This window comes from Coregonus clupeaformis, chromosome 10, assembly GCF_020615455.1.
Source record: "Coregonus clupeaformis isolate EN_2021a chromosome 10, ASM2061545v1, whole genome shotgun sequence".
Lineage (NCBI taxonomy): Eukaryota > Metazoa > Chordata > Actinopteri > Salmoniformes > Salmonidae > Coregonus > Coregonus clupeaformis.
Window position 1 is genome coordinate 58,924,318 of NC_059201.1, and position 23,089 is coordinate 58,947,406.

General features: G+C 43.1%; 1 protein-coding gene across 15 annotated transcripts in view; it reads left to right on the forward strand.

Moving 5' to 3' along the window:
• ptprt (protein tyrosine phosphatase receptor type T) overlaps window positions 1-23,089 on the forward strand; it is a 449,458-nt gene that overhangs the window by 396,264 nt on the left and 30,105 nt on the right. For 10 of the 15 annotated variants that reach the window (XM_041888816.2, XM_041888818.2, XM_041888821.2 and 7 more), the window contains 6 exons: window positions 13,636-13,721; window positions 14,685-14,721; window positions 16,013-16,110; window positions 16,638-16,754; window positions 18,527-18,681; window positions 20,907-21,042. In XM_041888816.2, coding sequence (XP_041744750.2) covers window positions 13,636-13,721; window positions 14,685-14,721; window positions 16,013-16,110; window positions 16,638-16,754; window positions 18,527-18,681; window positions 20,907-21,042 — 629 coding nt within the window. The remainder of the gene's footprint in view (window positions 1-13,635; window positions 13,722-14,684; window positions 14,722-16,012; window positions 16,111-16,637; window positions 16,755-18,526; window positions 18,682-20,906; window positions 21,043-23,089) is intronic. The other 5 variants (XM_041888819.2, XM_041888820.2, XM_041888830.2 and 2 more) reach the window with 2 other exon arrangements.

Sequence of the window (23,089 nt, forward strand, 5' to 3'; positions counted from 1 at the left end):
TATGCTTAACACCCCGGCCATCCTACAATCTAAACTAGATGCCCTCAATCTCACACAAATTATCAACGAACCTACCAGGTACAACCCTAAATCCGTAAACATGGGTACCCTCATAGATATCATCCTGACTAACTTACCCTCTAAATACACCTCCGCTGTCTTCAACCAGGATCTCAGCGATCACTGCCTTATTGCCTGCGTCCGTAACGGGTCCGCGGTCAAACGACCACCCCTCATCACTGTCAAACGCTCCCAAAAACACTTCAGCGAGCAGGCCTTCCTAATTGACCTGGCCCAGGTATCCTGGATGGATATAGATCTCATTCCGTCAGTAGAGGATGCCTGGTTGTTCTTTAAAAGTAATTTCCTCTCAATATTAAATAGACATGCCCCATTCAAAAAATACAGAACTAAGAACAGATATAGCCCCTGGTTCTCCTCAGACTTGACTGCCCTTGACCAGCACAAAAACATCCTGTGGCGTACTGCATTAGCATCAAATAGCCCCCCCGCGATATGCAACTTTTCAGGGAAGTTAGGAACCAATATACACAAGCAGTTAGGAAAGCAAAGGCTAACTTTTTCAAACAGAAATTTGCATCCTGTAGCACTAACTCCAAAAAGTTTTGGGACACTGTAAAGTCCATGGAAAATAAGAGCACTTCCTCCCAGCTGCCCACTGCACTGAGGCTAGGAAACACTATCACCACCGATAAATCTACAATAATCGAGAATTTCAACAAGCATTTTGCTACGGCTGGCCATGCTTTCCACCTGGCTACCACTACCCCGGCCACCAGCTCTGCACCCTCCGCTGCAACTTGCCCATGCCCCCCCGCTTCTCCTTCACACAAATCCAGACAGCTGATGTTCTAAAAGAGCTGCAAAATCTGGACCCCTACAAATCATCTGGGCTAGACAATCTGGACCCTTTCTTTCTAAAACTAGCCGCCGAAATTGTCGCAACCCCTATTACTAGCCTGTTCAACCTCTCTTTCGTAACGTCTGAGATCCCCAGAGATTGGAAAGCTGCCGCGGTCATCCCCCTCTTCAAAGGGGGTGACACTCTAGATCCAAACTGTTACAGACCCATATCCATCCTGCCCTGCCTTTCAAAAGTTTTTGAAAGCCAAGTCAACAAACAGATCACCGACCATTTCGAATCCCACCGTACCTTCTCCGCTATGCAATCCGGTTTCCGAGCTGGTCATGGGTGCACTTCAGCCACGCTCAAGGTCCTAAACGATATTATAACCGCGATCGATAATAGACAGTACTGTGCAGCCGTCTTCATTGACCTGGCCAAGGCTTTCGACTCTGTCAACCACCGCATTCTTATTGGCAGACTAAATAGCCTTGGTTTCTCAAATGACTGCCTCGCCTGGTTCACCAACTACTTCTCAGATAGAGTTCAATGTGTCAAATCGGAGGGCCTGTTGTCTGGACCTATGGCAGTCTCTATGGGGGTGCCACAGGGTTCAATTCTTGGGCCGACTCTTTTCTCTGTGTATATCAATGACGTCGCTCTTGCTGCTGGTGACTCTCAGATCCACCTCTACGCAGACGACACCATTTTGTATACATCTGGCCCTTCATTGGACACTGTGTTAACAAACCTCCAAACGAGCTTCAATTCCATACAACACTCCTTCAGTAGCCTCCAACTGCTCTTAAACACTAGTAAAACTAAATGCATGCTCTTCAACCGAACGCTGCTTGCACCCGCCCACCCGACTAGAATCACTACTCTCGACGGGTCTGATCTAGAGTATGTGGACAACTACAAATATCTAGGTGTCTGGTTAGACTGTAAACTCTCCTTCCAGACTCACATTAAGAATCTCCAATCCAAAGTTAAATCTAGAATCGGTTTCCTATTTCGCAACAAAGCCTCCTTCACTCATGCTGCCAAACATGCCCTCGTAAAACTGACTATCCTACCGATCCTTGACTTCGGCGATGTCATTTACAAAATAGCCTCCAACACTCTACTCAGCAAATTGGATGTAGTCTATCACAGTGCCATCCGTTTTGTCTCCAAAGCCCCATATAATACCCACCACTGTGACCTGTACGCTCTTGTTGGCTGGTCCTCACTACATATTCGTCGCCAAACCCACTGGCTCCAGGCCATCTATAAATCACTGCTAGGCAAATCCCTGCCTTATCTTAGCTCATTGGTCACCATAGCAACACCCACCCGTAGTCTGCGCTCCAGCGGGTATATCTCACTGGTCATCCCCAAAGCAAACACCTCCTTTGGCCGCAGTTCCTTCCAGTTCTCTGCTGCCAATGACTGGAACAAATTGCAAAAATCTCTGAAGCTGGAGACACTTATCTCCCTCACTAACTTTAAGCATCAGTTGTCAGAGCACCTTACCGATCACTGCACCTGTACACAGCCCATCTGAAATTGGCCCGCCCAACTACCTCATCCCTATATTGTTATTTATTTTGCTCATTTGTACCCCAGTATCTCTATTTGCACATCATCTCTTGCACATCTATCATTCCAGTGTTAATACTAATTGTAATTATTTTGCACTATAGCCTATTTTATTGCCTTACCTCCATAACTTGCTAAATTTGCACACTGTATATTATATGTATTTCTGTTGTATTTTTGACTTTGTTTTGTTTTACCCCATATGTAACTCTGTGTTTGTTTTTATCGCACTGCTATGCTTTATTTTTGCCAGGTCGCAGTTGTAAATGAGAACTTGTTCTCAACTGGTTTACCTGGTTAAATAAAGGTGAAATAAAATAAATAAATAAATAAATAAGAAGCAAACATAATTTTGAAAAGGCTACATGTCATATTAAACAGCATATAAACACTCAGGAGGCTATAGGTCAGGAGGCTATATTATTTCAATCATTTCAAGGCTACAGACTACAAAGAAATACATTGTGAAGCATTTGCGAGTGCGACACACTAGGCGCTCATAAAGCGCTCAGCATTTAAGCATTTAAACAACATTTTGTTGTATTAAATCGTTGTAGTCTATAAATTGCACATATAGGCTGTGACTTAGAATTAAATACAAATTAAACTTAAAATTACTTATTAGTGCCTTTGAATTCATTTTTAGAATTCAGTTTTAGAAACACGAGTTTGGCCAGCCTGCGGCTTCAGGCTCATGTGATGGTACCTGGAGAGCAGGCCAGCAGCGGAGAATATACTCTCCACACTTGCAGAGCCACTGGGGATGCTAAATACCCCTTTGGCCACTCTTGACAGGCTGGGCAGAGATGCAGAGTTGTTTTTAAATGTTTCTATAGGTGGGCCTAAATGTTGTTTTTAGGCAAAATATCCCAATCAAAACAGAAAGCTCCTTGATTGTTGGAATATGCCAGGCCTATTGGGCCAAAATCAATTATGGCTTATTGTATAGATAATAGAACAAAAATGAACGAAACGTTTAAGAGATCTGATTTTTTTTAAATAAATACTTTGCTACAATGACACATTTAGTTATCTACCCACCTCATTCCTTAATTTTTGCATGTGCACGTTGCATGCTTTTGGGATACGTGTATTTTCAGATTCCACAATGATTCTTTAGTTGTGGACACTACATCACCGCACTCCCTCTCTTGCTCTTAGTCCTCATCTTTGTAAGTCACCTTGATTTAGCACCTGTGTGTTTTATCAGTTTCTTTATGAAAATATTTAGCAAACTCCATGACAGTAGCTAAAGCAAGGGGCTATAGCAGCACACAAGTAGACTACAAATGCATGCCGGGGTGGGCATGCCCTGATCTCGTGAAGTGAGCGCTACTGGAGCGGAATTGCAGCGGGCGAGAAGGTAGACGCTCCAGCGTTTGGGAAGATCGCTCCAAGCTCCAGTCAAATTGGGCACGCTCTGCTGCTCCAGCTCCGCTCCGCTCACATACTCTGATCCTGACTGGTTGTATCACCATCTGGTATTCCAACTGCACCGCCCGTGACCCGGAAGGCCCTACAGAGGGTGGTTTAGACGACCCAGCTCATCGCTGGGGGCGCACTCCCAGCCATCCAGGATGTACAGTACATGCCAGGCGGTGTATAAGAAAGGCTTGAAAATGTGCAATAGACTCCAGCCACCCGAACATATATGTTTCTCCATACTCCCGTCCGGCAGGTGGTACCAGTGCCTCAAGGCTCAAACAAACAGACTCCTAAACAGCTTCTATCCCCTGGCCATAAGACTGTTAAATGGCTAACAACTACTGGTTCAACGATAGGAAGGTGCATGATAGGTGCGCGTCAGACAAGATGGCATATTGAATAGACAGCGGTACAAATCACCTCAAGATAAAAACATAATATTCAAAATCAGTAAGTTAGACTAAATATTAGCATTTCATATATTCGCAGTTAATAAAATTCAATCTGGATAATAACACAAAACAAATCATAAGGCTAGAGAAATATTTAGACAAATATTACAACAACATGCAACACCCAAACATGTCGGAAGATAAACGAGGAGAACCAATCCCCAAGAGAAAACACGACTCGTCGACTGATACAGATGATTTATGCTTTTCACCACTGGGTCTGGTAAGTGTGGAAAGCGACTTGTTGAAGTCGATAAATGAAAAACTGGGCATACTAGAGCTGGTCAGTAAGGATGTAAAGGAGTTGAAAGCTAGTCTTGAAATGAGTGACGAAAAAGCAGCGATAATGGAGAAAGAAACCAAAAAATTAAAAGTGACAGTCACTAAGATGAAAACGGACATTAGGGAACTTAAAAAGAAAAACAACCTTCTGAGAGAAGCCTTACTAGACATCCAAACTAGATAAATGAGAGAAAATCTAGTACTTTCGGGTATTGAGGAAAAAGAGGCAGAAGTAACTGAGAATATTGTGAAGGACTTCCTTCTTACAGCGCTGCAGATTCCTCTCGAGGCTGTCAGTAAAATCCAACTCGAACGTGTACACCATTTCGGACAAAGGGGACAGAAATATGAGCGTCCAATCGTTGCCAAATTTGCTTTTTCTATGGATAAAGCAACGGTTAAAAGCCTAGGTAAAAGACTTGCTAGCACGAAAATAGTCATGAATGATCAGTTTCCGAGGGAGATTGCAGAAAGGCGCAAAGTTCTGTATCCAATCTTCAAGGAAAATATAATAAAAGGGAAACGTGTTGCACTCGTTGTCGATAAACTGTATATTGACAACCAAAATTTCCGAGACACAAAGATTACTCCATGGCTATTCTGAAAGTTCTAATAGAGGAGTCGAATAATGGAACACCCAATACTAATTGTAATATTAAAGAACATGTATAGTATTTTATAAAAGGATAAGACGATATAACAAGAAAAGATAACAAGCATAATAATACATCTTCAAATACAACTAATTAGAACATTGCATTTTTGGCAGGCAATTGTTGTTTTGGCGGACGGTTGTTGTGGTTGGTCCTGTGTTCTCCCTGGCGTCCTTTCCCCCTTGCGGCAGGTGTGGGATGCAGGCGCGCGCTCGGCCCCTATCCTCCGCAATCAGCCATGTGGAGTGTGTTTTTGTGTTTGGAAAAGTCTGGCGTTAAGTGAGTGTGGTTGTTTGCTGAAGTGGTAGTTGCTTGTTAAAAATGTAATGTAATACAATGGCGATTCGGGTTATAGGTTAAAAACCTTCGCATGAATGTCGACATTATTACGCACATTAATTGACAATGATGGAAAATAAGATATGTAAGATATTTGAATAGATATTTTTAAAATAGCTATATAAATATATTGAGGTGAGAGCATTGGAAATGCTTTTGGCGGTTGACCTGCTTCTGTTTTGTGGGTGGCACTATGTGATGTTTTCGATGGATGGGTCCTGGCCCCTCGGGGGCATAGGGATCCGGGGAGACAGGGGTGGTATGCTGATCATTGGGATGACGGCCCAACTTGGGATGTGGAGGGGTTTTAGCGGGGGAATTAGTGGAGAACAATTGGAGGGTTATTTAGTAACATTGCAAAAATCATGGTATAGCTATATGGACACTCAATCACTATGGTATTTTCTATTGGTAAATTTACAAACATATACATGTATGTGTATGTATGTGTATACAGTGGGGGAAAAAAAGTATTTAGTCAGCCACCAATTGTGCAAGTTCTCCCACTTAAAAAGATGAGAGAGGCCTGTAATTTTCATCATAGGTACACGTCAACTATGACAGACAAATTGAGGAAAAAGAATCCAGAAAATCACATACTAGGATTTTTAATGAATTTATTTGCAAATTATGGTGGAAAATAAGTATTTGGTCACCTACAAACAAGCAAGATTTCTGGCTCTCACAGACCTGTAACTTCTTCTTTAAGAGGCTCCTCTGTCCTCCACTCGTTACCTGTATTAATGGCACCTGTTTGAACTTGTTATCAGTATAAAAGACACCTGTCCACAACCTCAAACAGTCACACTCCAAACTCCATTATGGCCAAAACCAAAGAGCTGTCAAAGGACACCAGAAACAAAATTGTAGACCTGCACCAGGCTGGGAAGACTGAATCTGCAATAGGTAAGCAGCTTGGTTTGAAGAAATCAACTGTGGGAGCAATTATTAGGAAATGGAAGACATACAAGACCACTGATAATCTCCCTCGATCTGGGGCTCCACGCAAGATCTCACCCCGTGGGTCAAAATGATCACAAGAACGGTGAGCAAAAATCCCAGAACCACACGGGGGGACCTAGTGAATGACCTGCAGAGAGCTGGGACCAAAGTAACAAAGCCTACCATCAGTAACACACTATGCCGCCAGGGACTCAAATCCTGCAGTGCCAGATGTGTCCCCCTGCTTAAGCCAGTACATGTCCAGGCCCGTCTGAAGTTTGCTAGAGTGCATTTGGATGATCCAGAAGAGGATTGGGAGAATGTCATATAGTCAGATGAAACCAAAATAGAACATTTTGGTAAAAACTCAACTCGTCGTGTTTGGAGGACAAAGAATGCTGAGTTGCATCCAAAGAACACCATACCTACTGTGAAGCATGGGGGTGGAAACATCATGCTTTGGGGCTGTTTTTCTGCAAAGGGACCAGGACGACTGATCCGTGTAAAGGAAAGAATGAATGGGGCCATGTATCGTGAGATTTTGAGTGAAAACCTCCTTCCATCAGCAAGGGCATTGAAGATGAAACGTGGCTGGGTCTTTCAGCATGACAATGATCCCAAACACACCGCCCGGGCAACGAAGGAGTGACTTCGTAAGAAGCATTTCAAGGTCCTGGAGTGGCCTAGCCAGTCTCCAGATCTCAACCCCATAGAAAATCTTTGGAGGGAGATGAAAGTCCGTGTTGCCCAGAGACAGCCCCAAAACATCACTGCTCTAGAGGAGATCTGCATGGAGGAATGGGCCAAAATACCAGCAACAGTGTGTGAAAACCTTGTGAAGACTTACAGAAAACGTTTGACCTGTGTCATTGCCAACAAAGGGTATATAACAAAGTATTGAGAAACTTTTGTTATTGACCAAATACTTATTTTCCACCATAATTTGCAAATAAATTCATTAAAAATCCTACAATGTGATTTTCTGGAATTATTTTTCTCATTTTGTCTGTCATAGTTGACGTGTACCTATGATGAAAATTACAGGCCTCTCTCATCTTTTTAAGTGGGAGAACTTGCACAATTGGTGGCTGACTAAATACTTTTTTCCCCCACTGTATATCCTACTACCAGTCACTTTTTATGTATAAACCCACCTCAACCACTCCAGTACCCCTGCACATTGAATAAGGTACTGGCACTGACCTGTATACACTTGCATTCACGTGTTTCTTTAACTCACATTGTAGTTCTTGTGTGATTTTTGTTTTTATTTTATTACATTTTCTATTATCATCTATATTATTATTATCACTTCATTGTTGGAAAAAAGCTCTCAAGGTAAGAATTTCATGGTACTGTTTTACACGTGTTGTATCCTGTGCAAATATACCTTGAAATTTGATCCTTAGACTGTCTAGCTTACAAAAGAGTCTGATATAACCTCCTAAAGTATATTTTGACAGTACATTTATATATTTCCTGTTGGGCAAAGACCTCCCTCCTCCTTTTCTTGCTAATACACTTCCTCGGCTGTAATCCACTCCTGATCTGGATGATACTTGTCCAAACATGGACATCTCGTTGAACAGGATCAAAGTCAACAGTTAATGTTGTTGATGAAACCCTCAGCATCTCTCAGGTACACCTCAAGGCAGTCTAATCTCTGAGCTGCGGAACGGGATTAAACCGGATCAGCCAACTACCAGCATGCTTTGCGGCACAAACAACATTCTGCCTGTTTGACAGCGGAACCTCCAGGAGGTCTGACTTTAATAGGTTAAATAAACCCTGTTAAATTCTGAGCGGTTGTTTTGGACACAGTCTTTTTGGAAATCGAACTCAAATCTTACTGCTGGCAATGTCATCAGAATCTAGCCCCCCACCGCCTCCGCATAAAGGCTATGGTCATATTCATAGAGTATGCAATGTCGGTCAAGTCACCAAAAGTGCAAACTTTTAGTATGCATGGAAATGGTACATGATGGTCATTGTAAAGCAATGCATTTGCTTCTCCATCCACATTACCTTGTATGCATCCTCCACATGCGCCGTTTAGCTAGCTCATCGTTTACAATAGGAAAAGTACATGGGAAAATAAGTTTGAAGTTTCCTCACCTTTTGAGATAACTTGAAAGCCCTGATTGCTAGAGTCATTTTAAGATGTCAGGCTTGAAAATCCATTCAGCCATTTTGGCACAATGACTCACTACCCAAACCAGACACAACTGGTTTCAAGTGGCCAAGAGACGTCATGTGATCTCCTACTGCTATCTTGTGGACGAACTGGGAATCAGACAGAGGATATATTTACATCAATGAATAGGTAGAGACTTCAGTTTTCTCCTCATATGTATATAATTCCTGTAATACGAAAAATGACGTTGCACAAGCCTTTTAAAATGGCTGTGTTCCTATGGGAATTTGCGTATGTTTAGAGCGACACCATTAGTTTAAATATCATGTGTTTGTAGGACTTAGTTTTGAAACCGAAATGTACTTTATGAAGGTAATATACAATATTATGTGTTGTTTAGAAAATGCCACCAGAAGGCGTCATAGTTTAACGTCCAAAATGCATTCAGCCACGTTGACAGTTTAGTGGCGATGTATCAATTCTGTGGGGACAACATAGGCTTGAATGATTAATGGAGCTGTGACATACCACGCATTACCGGGAGAATGCAGGTCCCGTCAATTAGCAATTCAAATTCGACACTGCTGTGTTTTTAAGCTTGTCTACTTTTTCGCTGTAATCCTTTCTCCATGACGTAGACTGTGAAACAGAGATAATGATATTCTGTAGGTCTCAAGTAAGATACATAATTTGATAGACAATAGACAACGACAATAGATATCTAGTTTACAAAATCCGATACAGTGCCTTGCAAAAGTATTCATCCCCCTTGGCGTTTTTCCTATTTTGTTGCATTACAACCTGTAATTTAAATGGACTTTTATTTGGATTTCATGTAATGGACATACACAAAATAGTCCAAATTGGTGAAGTAAAATGAAAAAAACATCTAAAAAATAAATAACGGAAAAGTGCTGCGTGCATATGTATTCACCCCCTTTGCTATGAAGCCCCTAAATAAGATCTGGTGCAACCAATTACCTTCAGACGTCACATAATTAGTTAAAGATAGTCCACCAGTGTGCAATCTAAGTGTCATATGATCTGTCACATGATCTCAGTATATAAACACCTGTTCTGAAAGGCCCCAGAGTCTGCAACACCACTAAGCAAGAGGCACCACCAAGCAAGCGGCACCATGAAGACCAAGGAGCTCTCCAAACAGGTCAGGGACAATGTTGTGGAGAAGTGCAGATCAGGGTTGGGTTATAAAAAAAATATCAGAAACTTTGAACATCCCACGGAGCACCATTAAATCCATTATTTAAAAAATGGAAAGAATATGGCACCACAACAAACCTGCCAAGAGAGGGCCGCCCACCAAAACTCACGGACCAGGCAAGGAGGGCATTAATCAGAGAGGCAACAAAGAGACCAAAGATAACCCTGAAGGAGCTGCAAAGCTCCACAGCGGAGATTGAAGTATCTGTCCATAGGACCACTTTAAGCCGTACACTTCATAGAGATGGGCTTTACGGAAGAGTGGCCAGAAAAAAGCCATTGCTTAAAGAAAAAAATAAGCAAACGTTTGGTGTTCGCCAAAAGGCATGTGGGAGACTCCCCAAACATATGGAAGAAGGTACTCTGGTCAGATTAGACTAAAATTGGGCTTTTTGGCCATCAAGGAAAACGCTATGTCTGGCGCAAACCCAACACCTCTCATCACCCCGAGAACCCCATCTCCACAGTGAAGCATGGTGGTGGCAGCATGATGCTGTGGTGATGTTTTTCATCGGCAGGGACTGGGAAACTGGTCAGAATTGAAGGAATAATGGATGGTGCTAAATACACTGAAATTCTTGAGGGAAACCTGTTTCAGTCTTCCAGAGATTTGAGACTGGGACGAAGGTTCACCTTCCAGCAGGACAATGACCCTATGCATACTGCTAAAGCAACACTCAAGTGGTTTAAGGGGAAACATTTCAATGTCTTGGAATAGCCTAGTCAAAGCCCAGACCTCAATCCAATTGAGAATCTGTGGTATGACTTAAAGATTGCTGTACACCAGTGGAAGCCATCCAACTTGAAGGAGCTGGAGCAGTTTTGCCTTGAAGAATGGGCAAAAATCCCAGTGGCTAGATGTGCCAAGCTTATAGAGACATACCCCAAGAGACTTGCAGCTGTAATTGCTGCAAAAGGTGGCTCTACAAAGTATTGACTTTGGAGGGGTGAATAGTTATGCACGCTCATGTTTTCAGTTTTTTTGTCTTATTTCTTGTTTGTTTAACAATAAAAAATAGTTTACATCTTCAAAGTGGTAGGCATGTTGTGTAAATCAAATGATACAAACACTCCCAAAATCCATTTTAATTCCAGTTTGTAAGGCAACAAAATAGGAAAAATGGGTGGTGGTGAATACTTTCGCAAGCCACTGTATGCCTCCTACTCAAGTTCATATGTGACCGACCTTCTCGATTTGGTCTTATGTAGCAAAATTTGAAATTGTGTTTTTTACATTGGATAAAAGTAGAGACTCAGAGCTAGAAAATACACTACAGTTGAGTGACAATGGAAAAGTAATTCTGCTTTGAAAGTTGATAAACTTGTAACCTCAATTTTGAGAAAATGGCCCTTGAATGTTTTGGTACCTACTGGAGAGCTCTTCTTTGTCTACACCCATTCAGCATCGTTCACACCCTTTTAAGCATTAGCCCTACCCAACTCTTTAAGGATTCACATGTGAGGCTATGTACTAAACATCAAAGATTTCAAGACTAAAGGCTGGCTTATACTATGGGTGTGTTCGTAAATTTAATCTGGAGTTCCAGACTGTGCTCTGGGCATTCGTAAACTCAGAGCGTTGTCAGAATGGTCATTCGTAAATTCAGAGCATTTCGCTCTCTGAGCGTTTTGCCAACATTTACTGACACCGCCCTTATTCAACGGATGTTGAGCATTCGTAATTTTGTCAGTTATTCTGCGCTCTGGCACACTCAGATGAGAATACTCCTAAATCGGAGTAGATAGCCAGCTACCTCTATCGACAGTTGTCTCAGTGACATCATAAACATTATATTGAAATAACTACTTGCATTTTGGAGTCTTTTGTTTAGACATGTATCTAGCTAGCTAGCTAGCTAAACAATTAACCATAACCATAACGTTACTACCCTGCATGAATCTGCAGGTAGCTAACCAACCATGTTCAATGTTAGCAAGCTAACATCAGGCTATAACTAGCAATGCAAATGGCTCTGTGATACGAATAATATTACTACACAGATCATACATGTAACCTTAGCTAGCTAGCCAGCCAGCTAACATTAGCTAGCTAGCTAACAATACATGTGTAATATCTAGAAAATTTAACTAGCTAGACTCTCTTACCTGTATACATGGATGGACACTTCTCCCTCTCTGTCACGGATGCCATGGTTGCCCTTAGTTTGAAGATGTAATCCGGAGCCTTCTGTGTGTTCTCTTTTCGACTCCGTCTGCATATTTGCAATCAAACGCCAGAATGTTCTCCATCTCCTTAGCAATTAAACTCTAATTCCACTGATTTCAAAAATCGGTCCTCCAGAAAGTGGAGAGCAATGCTTATGCAGTTCTACTACGTGATATCTTTAAAAAAAAGCTGCGTTAGAAAGGATTACCTACACATACTGACCAGCTCATATTATAGACAGAAGTGCGCTACATGGCAGACCAATACGAACTCATCTCTCGGCATGTCCAGCCCACTCATTTTCTCAGCCAATCATGGCTAGCGGGAAGGTTGCTGTCTTTTTCCATGGCTAAACCAACTAGGCTCGTAATTTAACAATTGTATTCGTTTTTACAGATGGCATACACGTTTGTTATTAAGGAACATGCAATTTCACATGTTCCAGAAAGCCTTTCTGATAAAAAAATATTTAAATAACGTTCAAATGGCGCTCCTCTGAAGTAGTAACGCGCAACATACGCCTAGTTTATTGAAACAAGTCACATATGGTCCAAGCTGTTCTGCAGAATTCAAGTTCTAGAAAAGTTCAAGCTTTCGCCCAAAGTTAACAAGCCTGCACCAAACTTTTATAAAAAGAGTTCAGATGAGAAATCAGTAGCATAAATCAGTAATCAGTTCACAACCCCTCCGTATGAGGACTGGGCTAGTGATGTCTTTATTGAGATTGTGCTTGAGGTGTATGGTGTTCAAGGCGTATGAGTGTTATAGCCTGGAGGCCTGCACGGGGAACACTTGTGTGGGCAGGGTCCTCTGTGACCATCGCCATCGCCATCACTCCCTTAACTGCCAAGAGGAAGCCCTGTGGAGTCCAGCTCAAGATTTCACATGTCAAATGTGTTTGTAGAGAGAGAGGTAGATGTTGTGGTTGAAGTAACTAATTCAATCGTGCAGTGAGATTATTAATGTGCTCTGTGTGTACAGACCTAGTTGCGCTTTTGGCAATTTTGAGATGGAAATCGTCTCGCTGATGAAACGCAGTACATGTCTCTCTAATCCTTCCCATGAGTTTAATGTACTATGCAGAGTGACAATGCTCCTACGGTACCTACAAACATAGAAATAAGAATGAATAGAAAGAGTGTCTCCATTCAAGTCAATGATGGCATAATGGGTGGACTGGCAGCCATTTTGAGTGTATCCATGCCAGGAAGTAAAAGCAGGAAGTGTACCCTTCAATCTGTGCTGTGATTTGTTGAGTCAACTCAACTGAAAATACAAAAAATATATGCCTACAAATGGGTATTTTGCCATTAAAATACTGCAAATCGATCTCTCGCTCTAGGGTGTGTTTAGCATATAAGCTGTGGTAGTAGCACATGTAGGCTGCGTCTCAAATGGCACCCTTTTCCCTATACAGTGCATTACTTTTGACCAGGGCCCATAGGGCCGTGGTCAAAAGTAGTGCATTATGTAAGGAATAGGGTGCCATTCTGGACGCAGCCGTAGTCCTCAGACATTTGTGTGTACCTTAAATGGGTAAATGTAACTTTAGGCCTGCTCTTTGTGAATATTTGACCCCACAGATGACCACACTCGAGTCAGGCTGCAACTGCTGGACGGAGACCCCCACTCAGACTACATCAACGCCAACTACATAGACGTAAGTATGGGGCGGCGGAGACGTGAAGGGAATGAACTATTTATCAGAATGCTTTTGTATTTGACTTTATAAAAGGCCTCATTTAGCCTTCTGACACCATGTATTAGTAAGGAGATGAGACAGCATTTCGCATCATAACATCTTTACTAAGATAAAATCAAATATTGCATAGCGCATTATGGTTACTGTAGTACATCATGCTACAAGCATTACTATTGTGATGACTGTCATTACTAAGACTGATTTTGCAAGGATGGACTACAAATATGACACTCCATGGTCACACATGAACGGAGGTGATATATACAGTAGAAAACATATATGCTTATTACAAGGCAATGTGCCTGTAACATTGACATATCTGCCGCAAACACAGTGTATCTGAGCATGCATTTGCTCTTCTTTGGATGAAAGAATCCTGCAATGACATAACTACCATAATGACAGTGTAGATATGATTGTCTCTATTACGCTTTGGGGACTGGGAATGCCCTGTACTCTGAGAAGCAGCATCAGGATAAGTCGGCATTATGGCATTACAGCTGTATCTATAATCATGTCATCGAGCCCCATTTCCTCTAATAAAACAATTACTGGGTCGATGTGCCAAGATCCGCTGGTAAAATGTCTCGTTATACCCAGCTCTAGCCCTAGGAGCCTCAACTGTGTTGATTCTTAATTTATCTCACAGCGGTTGTAATAGTAATGAATTTGAAGATGTTTTTTTCACGCACGTTCCCACTAGATATGGTGAAATGGCAATGTCCTATTAACGATATGAAATGTATATACTGTATTCATTTGAACTAAGCGATCTGTCTCGATGGAACAATATGACAGAATTTCCATTTTGGCGGATAGGAAAATGAAGGGTCTCGGATTTGATTTGATCTGATTTGGAAAGGACCTTGAGCTGTTAAAGTACGCCTGAGGTTTTTCTTTTTTCTCTTCTCCTTCTCACAGGGGTATCATAGACCAAGACATTACATCGCCACACAAGGTAATTAAATTGGATGGAGGGGGAGGGCTGGTAAGACAGAAGACACATGGGGAAACAAAAGTTTCCCCAGTCTTGGGGGAGGCAATTACTCAGAAAAAAACCACTCTTAAAGCCAATGACAAAAATGTAAGACCCCATTTAGTTCCATAACAAACCGAGGCTTATCTTTAATTGATCCTGGGCATGGTTGTGCATCAGATAAAGGGCACGTTCCTCTGCTCAGACGTTGCTGACGCCTGACAGATCTTACAATGCCTGGATAGGTATTTTAAGTATCAGCTAACCACATAATATGTTATAGCAAATTGTCAGTCGATGACACAGTCAATGACATGGCACGCAACCATTGGTTGATGCATGCAACGTCTGAGCAGGGGAATGCGACCGAGTAAGGATGAGACAGTGATGTCATAAATCTCAAGATTCTTTAGGATTATAACTGCATTGGGAATTCAATGGGGGCTCTGGTCAAAAGTAATGCACTATATAGGGGATACAAGGTGCCATTTTAGGGGATAGGGTACCATTTTGGCAGCGGCCCGAATGACACAATTTTAACATTATGCAGGGGAGAACGACTGCCCCCTCTCATTGACGCCACGGAAGTTCAAGGCCAACCACGGTACTGCAGGCATTGTTAGCAGAAGACAGGAGGATCCCCATTATATTGAATGGAAAATGTGCAATCTTTGTGGTCAATCTTTGTGTAAAAAATAATAATAATTCAAAGACAATAATGGTACAAATAATTGCTTCTAATACACCAGATGTATGTCCTTGAACCGATTATTTTAAAATCGCACAAGTTATAAGGATCATTTAGTTGCTAATGGCAGCCTGCAGTACCCCAGTCGGCCATCAACTTGAGTTACTCAATGAGAGGTGGAAGCACTGAGCTAACCTGCAATGTCACTTCCTGGAGTAGCTCAAACTGCGTATGTTATGTGACCCTGAGACTCCATCTTTACCGACTTAATTTGGCTTCAATGCTCTACTGCAGTGTTTCTTAATCCTGGTCCTGGACTACACAGCTGATTCAAATGGTCAACTCATCATCATCTTTGATGATTTGAATCAGGTGTGTTTTGCAAAAACTAAAATGTGCACCCCTTTGGGTCCCCAGGACCAGCATTAAGAAACACATGAGTGTACACATGGTACAGGTGATTGATGGCTTTGTCCGTTAATGTATACAGTCATTGCTCCTATGTGTACTTCCTGGTTTCTGTTATGACATTATCTCTGTCCAATCCTTCTTGATCTCATCCTTGCTCTCCTTCTCTCCTTTCAGGCCCCATGCAGGAGACGGTGAGAGATTTCTGGAGGATGATCTGGCAGGAGAATTCCGGCAGTATCGTCATGGTTACCAACCTGGTGGAAGTGGGCAGGGTGAGTTCATCAAAGAGGATTTGTTAAAACAGTACTACTCTGGGGACACTGCCAATCGGCTAAGAACGTGTGACGTTATTGCAGAACCGTCAACGTTCTTATACGGAATGGATTTCTGTGGTGTTTCTTTCCCCGCTGCAAGAGCCAGTTGTTTAATAGGTCAGGGTGTGTCAATCACAGCTCGTATTCCCCTTCCCTACACCGCATACCATTACTGTTCACAACGAACATATTTTCACAACAAATATATAAGATAACAAATAGTTAAAAACAAATCAACAACAAATGTGACCATTTTTTAAAAATTCAACGCCACTAAATCGGGCCTCTTTGTATGTATTATCAACCGCAGAAATATAATGTGATTATATTTCTATGCTATTAACTGCTCTGATTGGTCCTTTAATGTTATGTTTAATAATATTATTTTGGGGACCCCTTTTGGCTCAAAAGCACCCCCAAAGGCAAAAGTCCCATACAGCCTCTTTAAGAGACAAAGATTTGACCATGTGTGTTTCTCTTCCCAGGTGAAGTGTGTGAGGTACTGGCCTGACGAGACTGAAGTGTACGGAGATATCAAGGTGACACTGATCGAGACAGAGCCACTGGCCGAGTACGTCATCCGCACCTTCACAGTACAGAAGGTAAACCGACTAAGTCAATAACCAGGCTTGCTTGTTTTGTTTTCATTAATTCCGACCTACCGGATTAACATTGTGGTTGACTGCAAGGTGAAGCTATGTTGTCCAACTGGGAAATGGGAGCATAATTGAACACTGGTAATCAGTGAGGATTTGCATTGAAAGAAGCACAATTCAGTTGGGATGCAGGATTCCGAATGCGACGCCATTGTTCTGTTAGCTCCCTTTGAAAGGGAAATATCAGCGGAACAGTCACGAAACTAGCAAGCTTTGATAGGCTTGAAATGCATCTTTCTGTGGCTCTGTGAAAGCCGCTTAAGCAGACAACACAACAGCTTGTAGTCAACTCATTTTGCAATGCTTTAATCCATCTGTTTTGCAAGAGAGCTAACTTCCTTTTAACCTGCTCACACTCTTCATTTGAAAGGGAAACAGGACATTGTCATTACGAAACTCCACCATCACACCACAACCTTAATTCCCAGGCCTTAAAAAGCAGTGCACCGTGATGGCCAGGGATCACGCTTCGGATGCGTATGCGTTCAAATAGAGCGTATTAAATCATTTTAATTGCAGCAAATAATGAGTTCTGAAATGATGAAAAGCATTATTAATGATGAGTCCAAGGGGATTATTTTACTGCACCACGCAGATAGATAGATATTTAGGCCCGCACACACACACACTCACACTTTAATCCATGAAGAATATGATAAACCAGAGCCCACTGGTTTGGCAAGCTTAGACACAGTTTACCCCCGCTTTACACTGTTACCACCTTTAATAGTGGATCCGTCGACCCATGTGTCCATACACTCCAAACAGTGAAGGTATTTTAACTGCGGTATTAAACTGTTATGTGGGTTTTGCTGGCATATCAAAGCTGGCAGGCAGGGATTAAACAGCTCACCAACCCAAATGGCAATTAACCGCTTAGCATTAGCACAGGGAGTGGAGGTGTGAAGCCTGTGATTATTATTACTACTGTAGCCCAGCGTTGTTCTGTAAATGGCCACTTTCCAGTTTCCGCACATCCACTCCCTTTATGTGCTGCTGCCTTCGCTGATATCCTTATTGGAGTGGGATTTTAATATCATGCCACGTGCCTTTAAGAGTGAGAACCACTTACCTTCCACTCTGCCGAGTTCACGTTGCCATGGTAAACATGAGCTTGGCCCTACCTACCTTCTTTCCCAATCTCTGATTTACTGCATGTTGGGCTTTGTTGTTTCACATCTTAGATGTTTACCTCATATTGATTTCGGAATGTAATTTGAACATCAAAGGAAAGGAAATCAATAGGCCTCCAGTTATCAAATCACCTTTGTTTTGGCCCCCTCAATACTTGCCCGTATGCTCAAGTCGTCAAAATGCATTTTCTTAAAATAAACAAATCGATAGCTACTGTATATTCAGTTGTTGAGCTGGAATGGGAGCCTGTCAGACCTACAGTTTCCAGGAAGTCCCATATGTCTTCATTTGAGCCTCCATTTTGTTTAGTCTGCCCGCAGTTTCCAGGAAGTACAGGAAACTCTGACATTTCTGACTTGGAAACTTGTTGTAGAAAGAGGAGGCACCAGTTTCCCACTTGGAAAGTATCAGAATCAATAGGAAGCTATACACAAATAACTTACGTTCATTTTAACTTGGAGTTTCCAACTTGTCATGAATGCACCATTTGTCTCCATTTGAGCCTCCATTTTGTTTCGTCAGCCCACAGTTTCCAGGAAGTCTACTGTAGATGTCTCAATTTAAGCCATTTTGTTTCTTCTCAGAAGGGCCACCACGAGATTCGAGAGATCCGTCAGTTCCACTTCACCAGCTGGCCTGACCACGGGGTGCCCTGCTATGCCACCGGCCTCCTGGGCTTCGTCCGCCAGGTCAAGTTCCTCAACCCGCCCGACGCTGGCCCCATTGTGGCCCACTGCAGGTACGTACTGTCCACGCTGAGGGGGATTGTGGGACATAACACAGGACTACTCGGATGACATATTTGTCACTCAGGGCTTTTGTCTATGTATTTATTTATACCTTATTTCATCAGATAAGTTGAACATATTCATTCAGTATGTCAATGACCCAGTCCAAACAACCTAACTTAAGTCTTTAGGTCTCAGACACATTTCCCCATCACGGTACTGGGGTTTTGAACAGACTCTGTTACACATGACTGCTCAGTAATTTGCTGTTGAGTTCAATCAGATGGCAGAGTTCATTCAGGGACTATAGGGCAAGCAATAATAAGGTGGCTGACTGATATTACTATACTCACTGCCTCAGGGAACACCCAAATACTGTACCTACACACTCTATTTGACTGCCACTTCCTGCTACACCACAGGTCCCTGCACTCCCCAGATCCCCACATAAATAACAACAGTAGCTAGCGGCAGGTAGCCTAGCAGCTAAGAGCGTTGGGCCGGTAACCAAAAGGTTGCTGGTTCGAATCCCTGAGCTGCCTTTGTGAAAAATGTGTCCTTGAGCAAGGCATTATAACTAACTGCTCCTGTAAGATGCTCTGGATAAGAGCGTCTGCTAAACGAATAAAATGTAGCTGGGAGCCTTCACATACATTTTTAGTGGGGGAAATGAATGAGCGAGAGCGATGGGAGACCAAGGCCTCTCTCTCTCTTACTCTGTCTCTTATCTACCCCTCCCCAGTCCACTCAAACACCCACCCCTTGAAACAGAGGCATTGAGCTCAGACAGGCGGTGTGGGGAGGCAAGGGGGAGTGGAGAAGAGGGAAGTGGACGGATGGAGGGAGTGAGTGAGCGTGCACAATGAGATGTGACAGGGAGAGGCTGCTAAATGGCACAATGCAATTTTACATTTGGCTCGGGTCTCTCAAAACAAAGCAGATGTGACTAAGACATTTTCAGAGTGGATTAGCTGAAGTGCCAAGCACTGGTCTTTTTGCTCTCATGAAGCATGAGGCGCCTTGCTCCCTCTAATACCCCAAGGACGAGATTGGGAGAGACTATGGCAAAGGTTAATACCGCCACCTTATCCCCTAACCCTTCTTATCTTCGCCCACTCATAAATTGGATCCATGACATTAACCTTTACGAACCACCTGGGAAAAAGGGAGCTTTCACACCTGTCGCGGGAGAGTGACATCCACTTTATCTGTCTCTGTCTGTCTGTCTGTTTGTCCCTCCTTCTCTTTTCTTCCTAAGAGGCATGGCATTTGCGTCCCCGTAGCAGTCCACTATATTTTACCTCTGTCTATCTCTCATTCAGTATGTCGTTGCTTTTCCACAACCCAAACCGTGGTCGGTTCACGTTCTCCTAAACAAATCAGCCTGGCTTTTGACGTCCAACCTCCCGATTGCTCCCCAACCGAATTCCCCCATTGAGCATTGACAACGAATGTCCCATGGAGCTGCCTATAGGTTGGCAGCCATTCCCCCACTGAACTGAACGATAGACGGAATGATGAAGTCCAACAGGATGAGCTTTGGCCCGCAGAGCGAAGGCCCCACAGACAGACTGTGGAGTAATTTCTAATTTCCTGGGGCACTCCTTGGCCGTTATCCCCCTGCCAGGACCCAGTTGTTCGCTGCGCTCGCCATTAATCACTGGCGGCTGACAGGCAATCTGCCGGGCTGCCGAGCCACTGAGCGGCCCCCGGCTCCTGAGCTCCGAAGCTGGGACCTGTCAGGATGCTGCCGAGTGAGTGATGGCTGAGCAGCCCCCCTCTCCTACCTCTCCTCTACCTCTTCTCCACCATTATGTCCCTTGCTCCCTCCCTCCCTTCCACTCAGCCACTCTGCTGGGTTTATTTCCTTAACACCTAACACCAGGGTTAGGGGAAATGGCTCTAACCCCTACCTGTAACTCACAGGGCCTGATGGAGTGCGCTGTTTGTCAGCGCTGTAAGGCCGTCCTGCCTCGTTTGGATAACTGTGGGTGTGCAGCGTGGTTCAATATAACCCTCGGCCTGTTTATTATAGGGCTGGAGCATGTTTCTTCATGTGTCGCCACCGTCGCTAACTGTGGCAGGTCGATACGGAGGACAGATAACAAACTGCACAGTCTGTACTGTACGGAACATACTGGAAACATTAATTAAATGCTTTCTCTCTCTCTCTCTCTCTCTCTGTTTCTCTGTCTCTCTCTCTGTCTTCTCTCTCCCTCCCCCTTTCTCTTTCCAGTGCCGGGGCTGGAAGGACAGGCTGTTTCATAGCTGTGGACATCATGCTGGATATGGCCGAGAACGAGGGAGTGGTGGACATCTTCAACTGCATCCGGGAACTGCGCTCACAAAGGGTTAACATGGTGCAAACCGAGGTTGGTGAAGCAGCATACTGATTAGCTTGTGTGCGGATAGTGGGTAGAGAAGAGAGCAGTATTGTTTTATAGTTTGAGCATTAGTCATTACAGTGCCATGCAAAGGAATACAAGTGCAGTTAGCCAATTAGCTTAGCATTAGCCACCCTTATACCTCACGTAAACATGGTATTTTGAGGTTAGCATTAGCCATTCCGATGTTATTTGGTTCAATGGTGCTGATAGTGAGTACAAGCACTTACACAGTTAGCATTAGCCATAGAATTAGAGCGTGCAACCAGAGTTTTCAGTCACAGCAAGTCTGTTTAGCGTAGCATTTGCCATCGCCATGGCGGAAGGGTTGACAAGGCTCAGACAGTAGCCTGCTAGCGTTGGCCTTTCCCAGCCGGTCACCAGACTGATCCTATGTCACAGCCCACTGCTCACAGTTGCTCTGCCTGAAATATTCAGCAGGGATATTTTAAAATCAGTCCTATGGAGGAAGAGTGTAAAGCATAGAAATGCAATCTCTAGCATGGACAAAGCCCTTCAATCCTTCAGACCAGATTATATTTATATGGTCTAAAGCAGTGGTCACCAAGGCATTCCTTGTCGATCACCAAACATTTCTGTAAAAAAAAAATGTTGGCGGTAGGTGCACTTGATTCAGCAGCCCTAGTGCCAGGAAGGCAAAGTGTTCCCATTTTGAACCATTTTAATGTCTGAATGTAGAACTCCGACTACCTGGCAGGCCCAGAGAGCAAATCAAGTGCACCTATAGGGCTACCGCTGGCCAATCAGATAGCTCAGATCACTGTGTCTGCACAGTTTCCTCGAGCCATAGACCGTAAAAATAAGCCTCGAACGCACAGTAAAGTTGATACTGTGAGATTTCAAAAAGTTTAAAACCATGACTAGAGAGAGACTCAACAAATATAGCAAAGAGCTGCTGTTTTTATAAGTAAGTTCATGTTTAAGTTGTTATTCAGCACTGTTAACACTTTTATAAAATGCGCATTCTCCCTACTTCCACTCACGCTACAGCCAGCACTGCAGCTGCAATTAATGAGTATAACAAAGGATTCTGATAAGCTAGAGTTGTTGTTATTAGTGGCTTGTGCTTTTTTTATATCAAGGAATATTTTACATTCTCTGGTCATGGGAGTAACATTGGTGCATGAGGCAGAAATAATGCAGTGCGACATGAGTTTTGCCATCAGCTGGAAGACTGGCAGCTTCATTAAATAGTACCCGCAAAACACCAGTCTCAACATCAACAATGAAGGGGCGACTCCGGGATGCTCACCTTCTAGGCAGAGTTGCAAAGAAAAATCCATATCTCAGACTGGCCAATAAAAAGAAAAGATTAAGATGGGCAGTCTGAGATATGGCTTTTTCTTTGCAACTCTGCCTAGAAGGTGAGCATCCCGGAGTCGCCCCTTCATTTAATGTATTTGTCCTCTTGCTCAGTTGTGCACCAGGGCCTCCCACTCTGTGAAGGGAGTAGTACACAGTGTTGTACGAGATCTTCAGTTTCTTTGCAATTTCTCGCATGGAATAGCCTTCATTTCTTAGAACAAGTTTCAGAAGAAAGCTATTTGTTTCTGGCCATTTTGAGCCTGTAATCGAACCCACAATTGCTGATGCTCCAGATTTCCTGTTCCAAGATGGCGTAGTAGTGCAGTCCTGTTTTTGTCGTGTGTCTGTAAATAGCCTGTAAATACCCTGTTTTTTTTGTATTTTTCGTACATATTTTCCTATCAGACTTTTCATCCTTCTACAAAATATACTTTCCTGCAACCCGCCTCACTCAATGTGGAACGGATTCTATTATTGACTTACCTTTTATCTAGAATCTCCAGTTGAAACTAGCTAGCCAGCTAACTAGCTACTTGCTATTAGCCACAGTTGCTATTTCACCCAGAACATTGGATTTTCTGCCGAAATAAATTAATCACTGGACATTAATCACCGGATCGCAACTAGCTAGCCGCAACCGAATGGATGTTGCTGTTTGGCTAATCACCACTGCCCCCGATGCAAGCAGCAGTTAGCCTCGAGCTAGCCT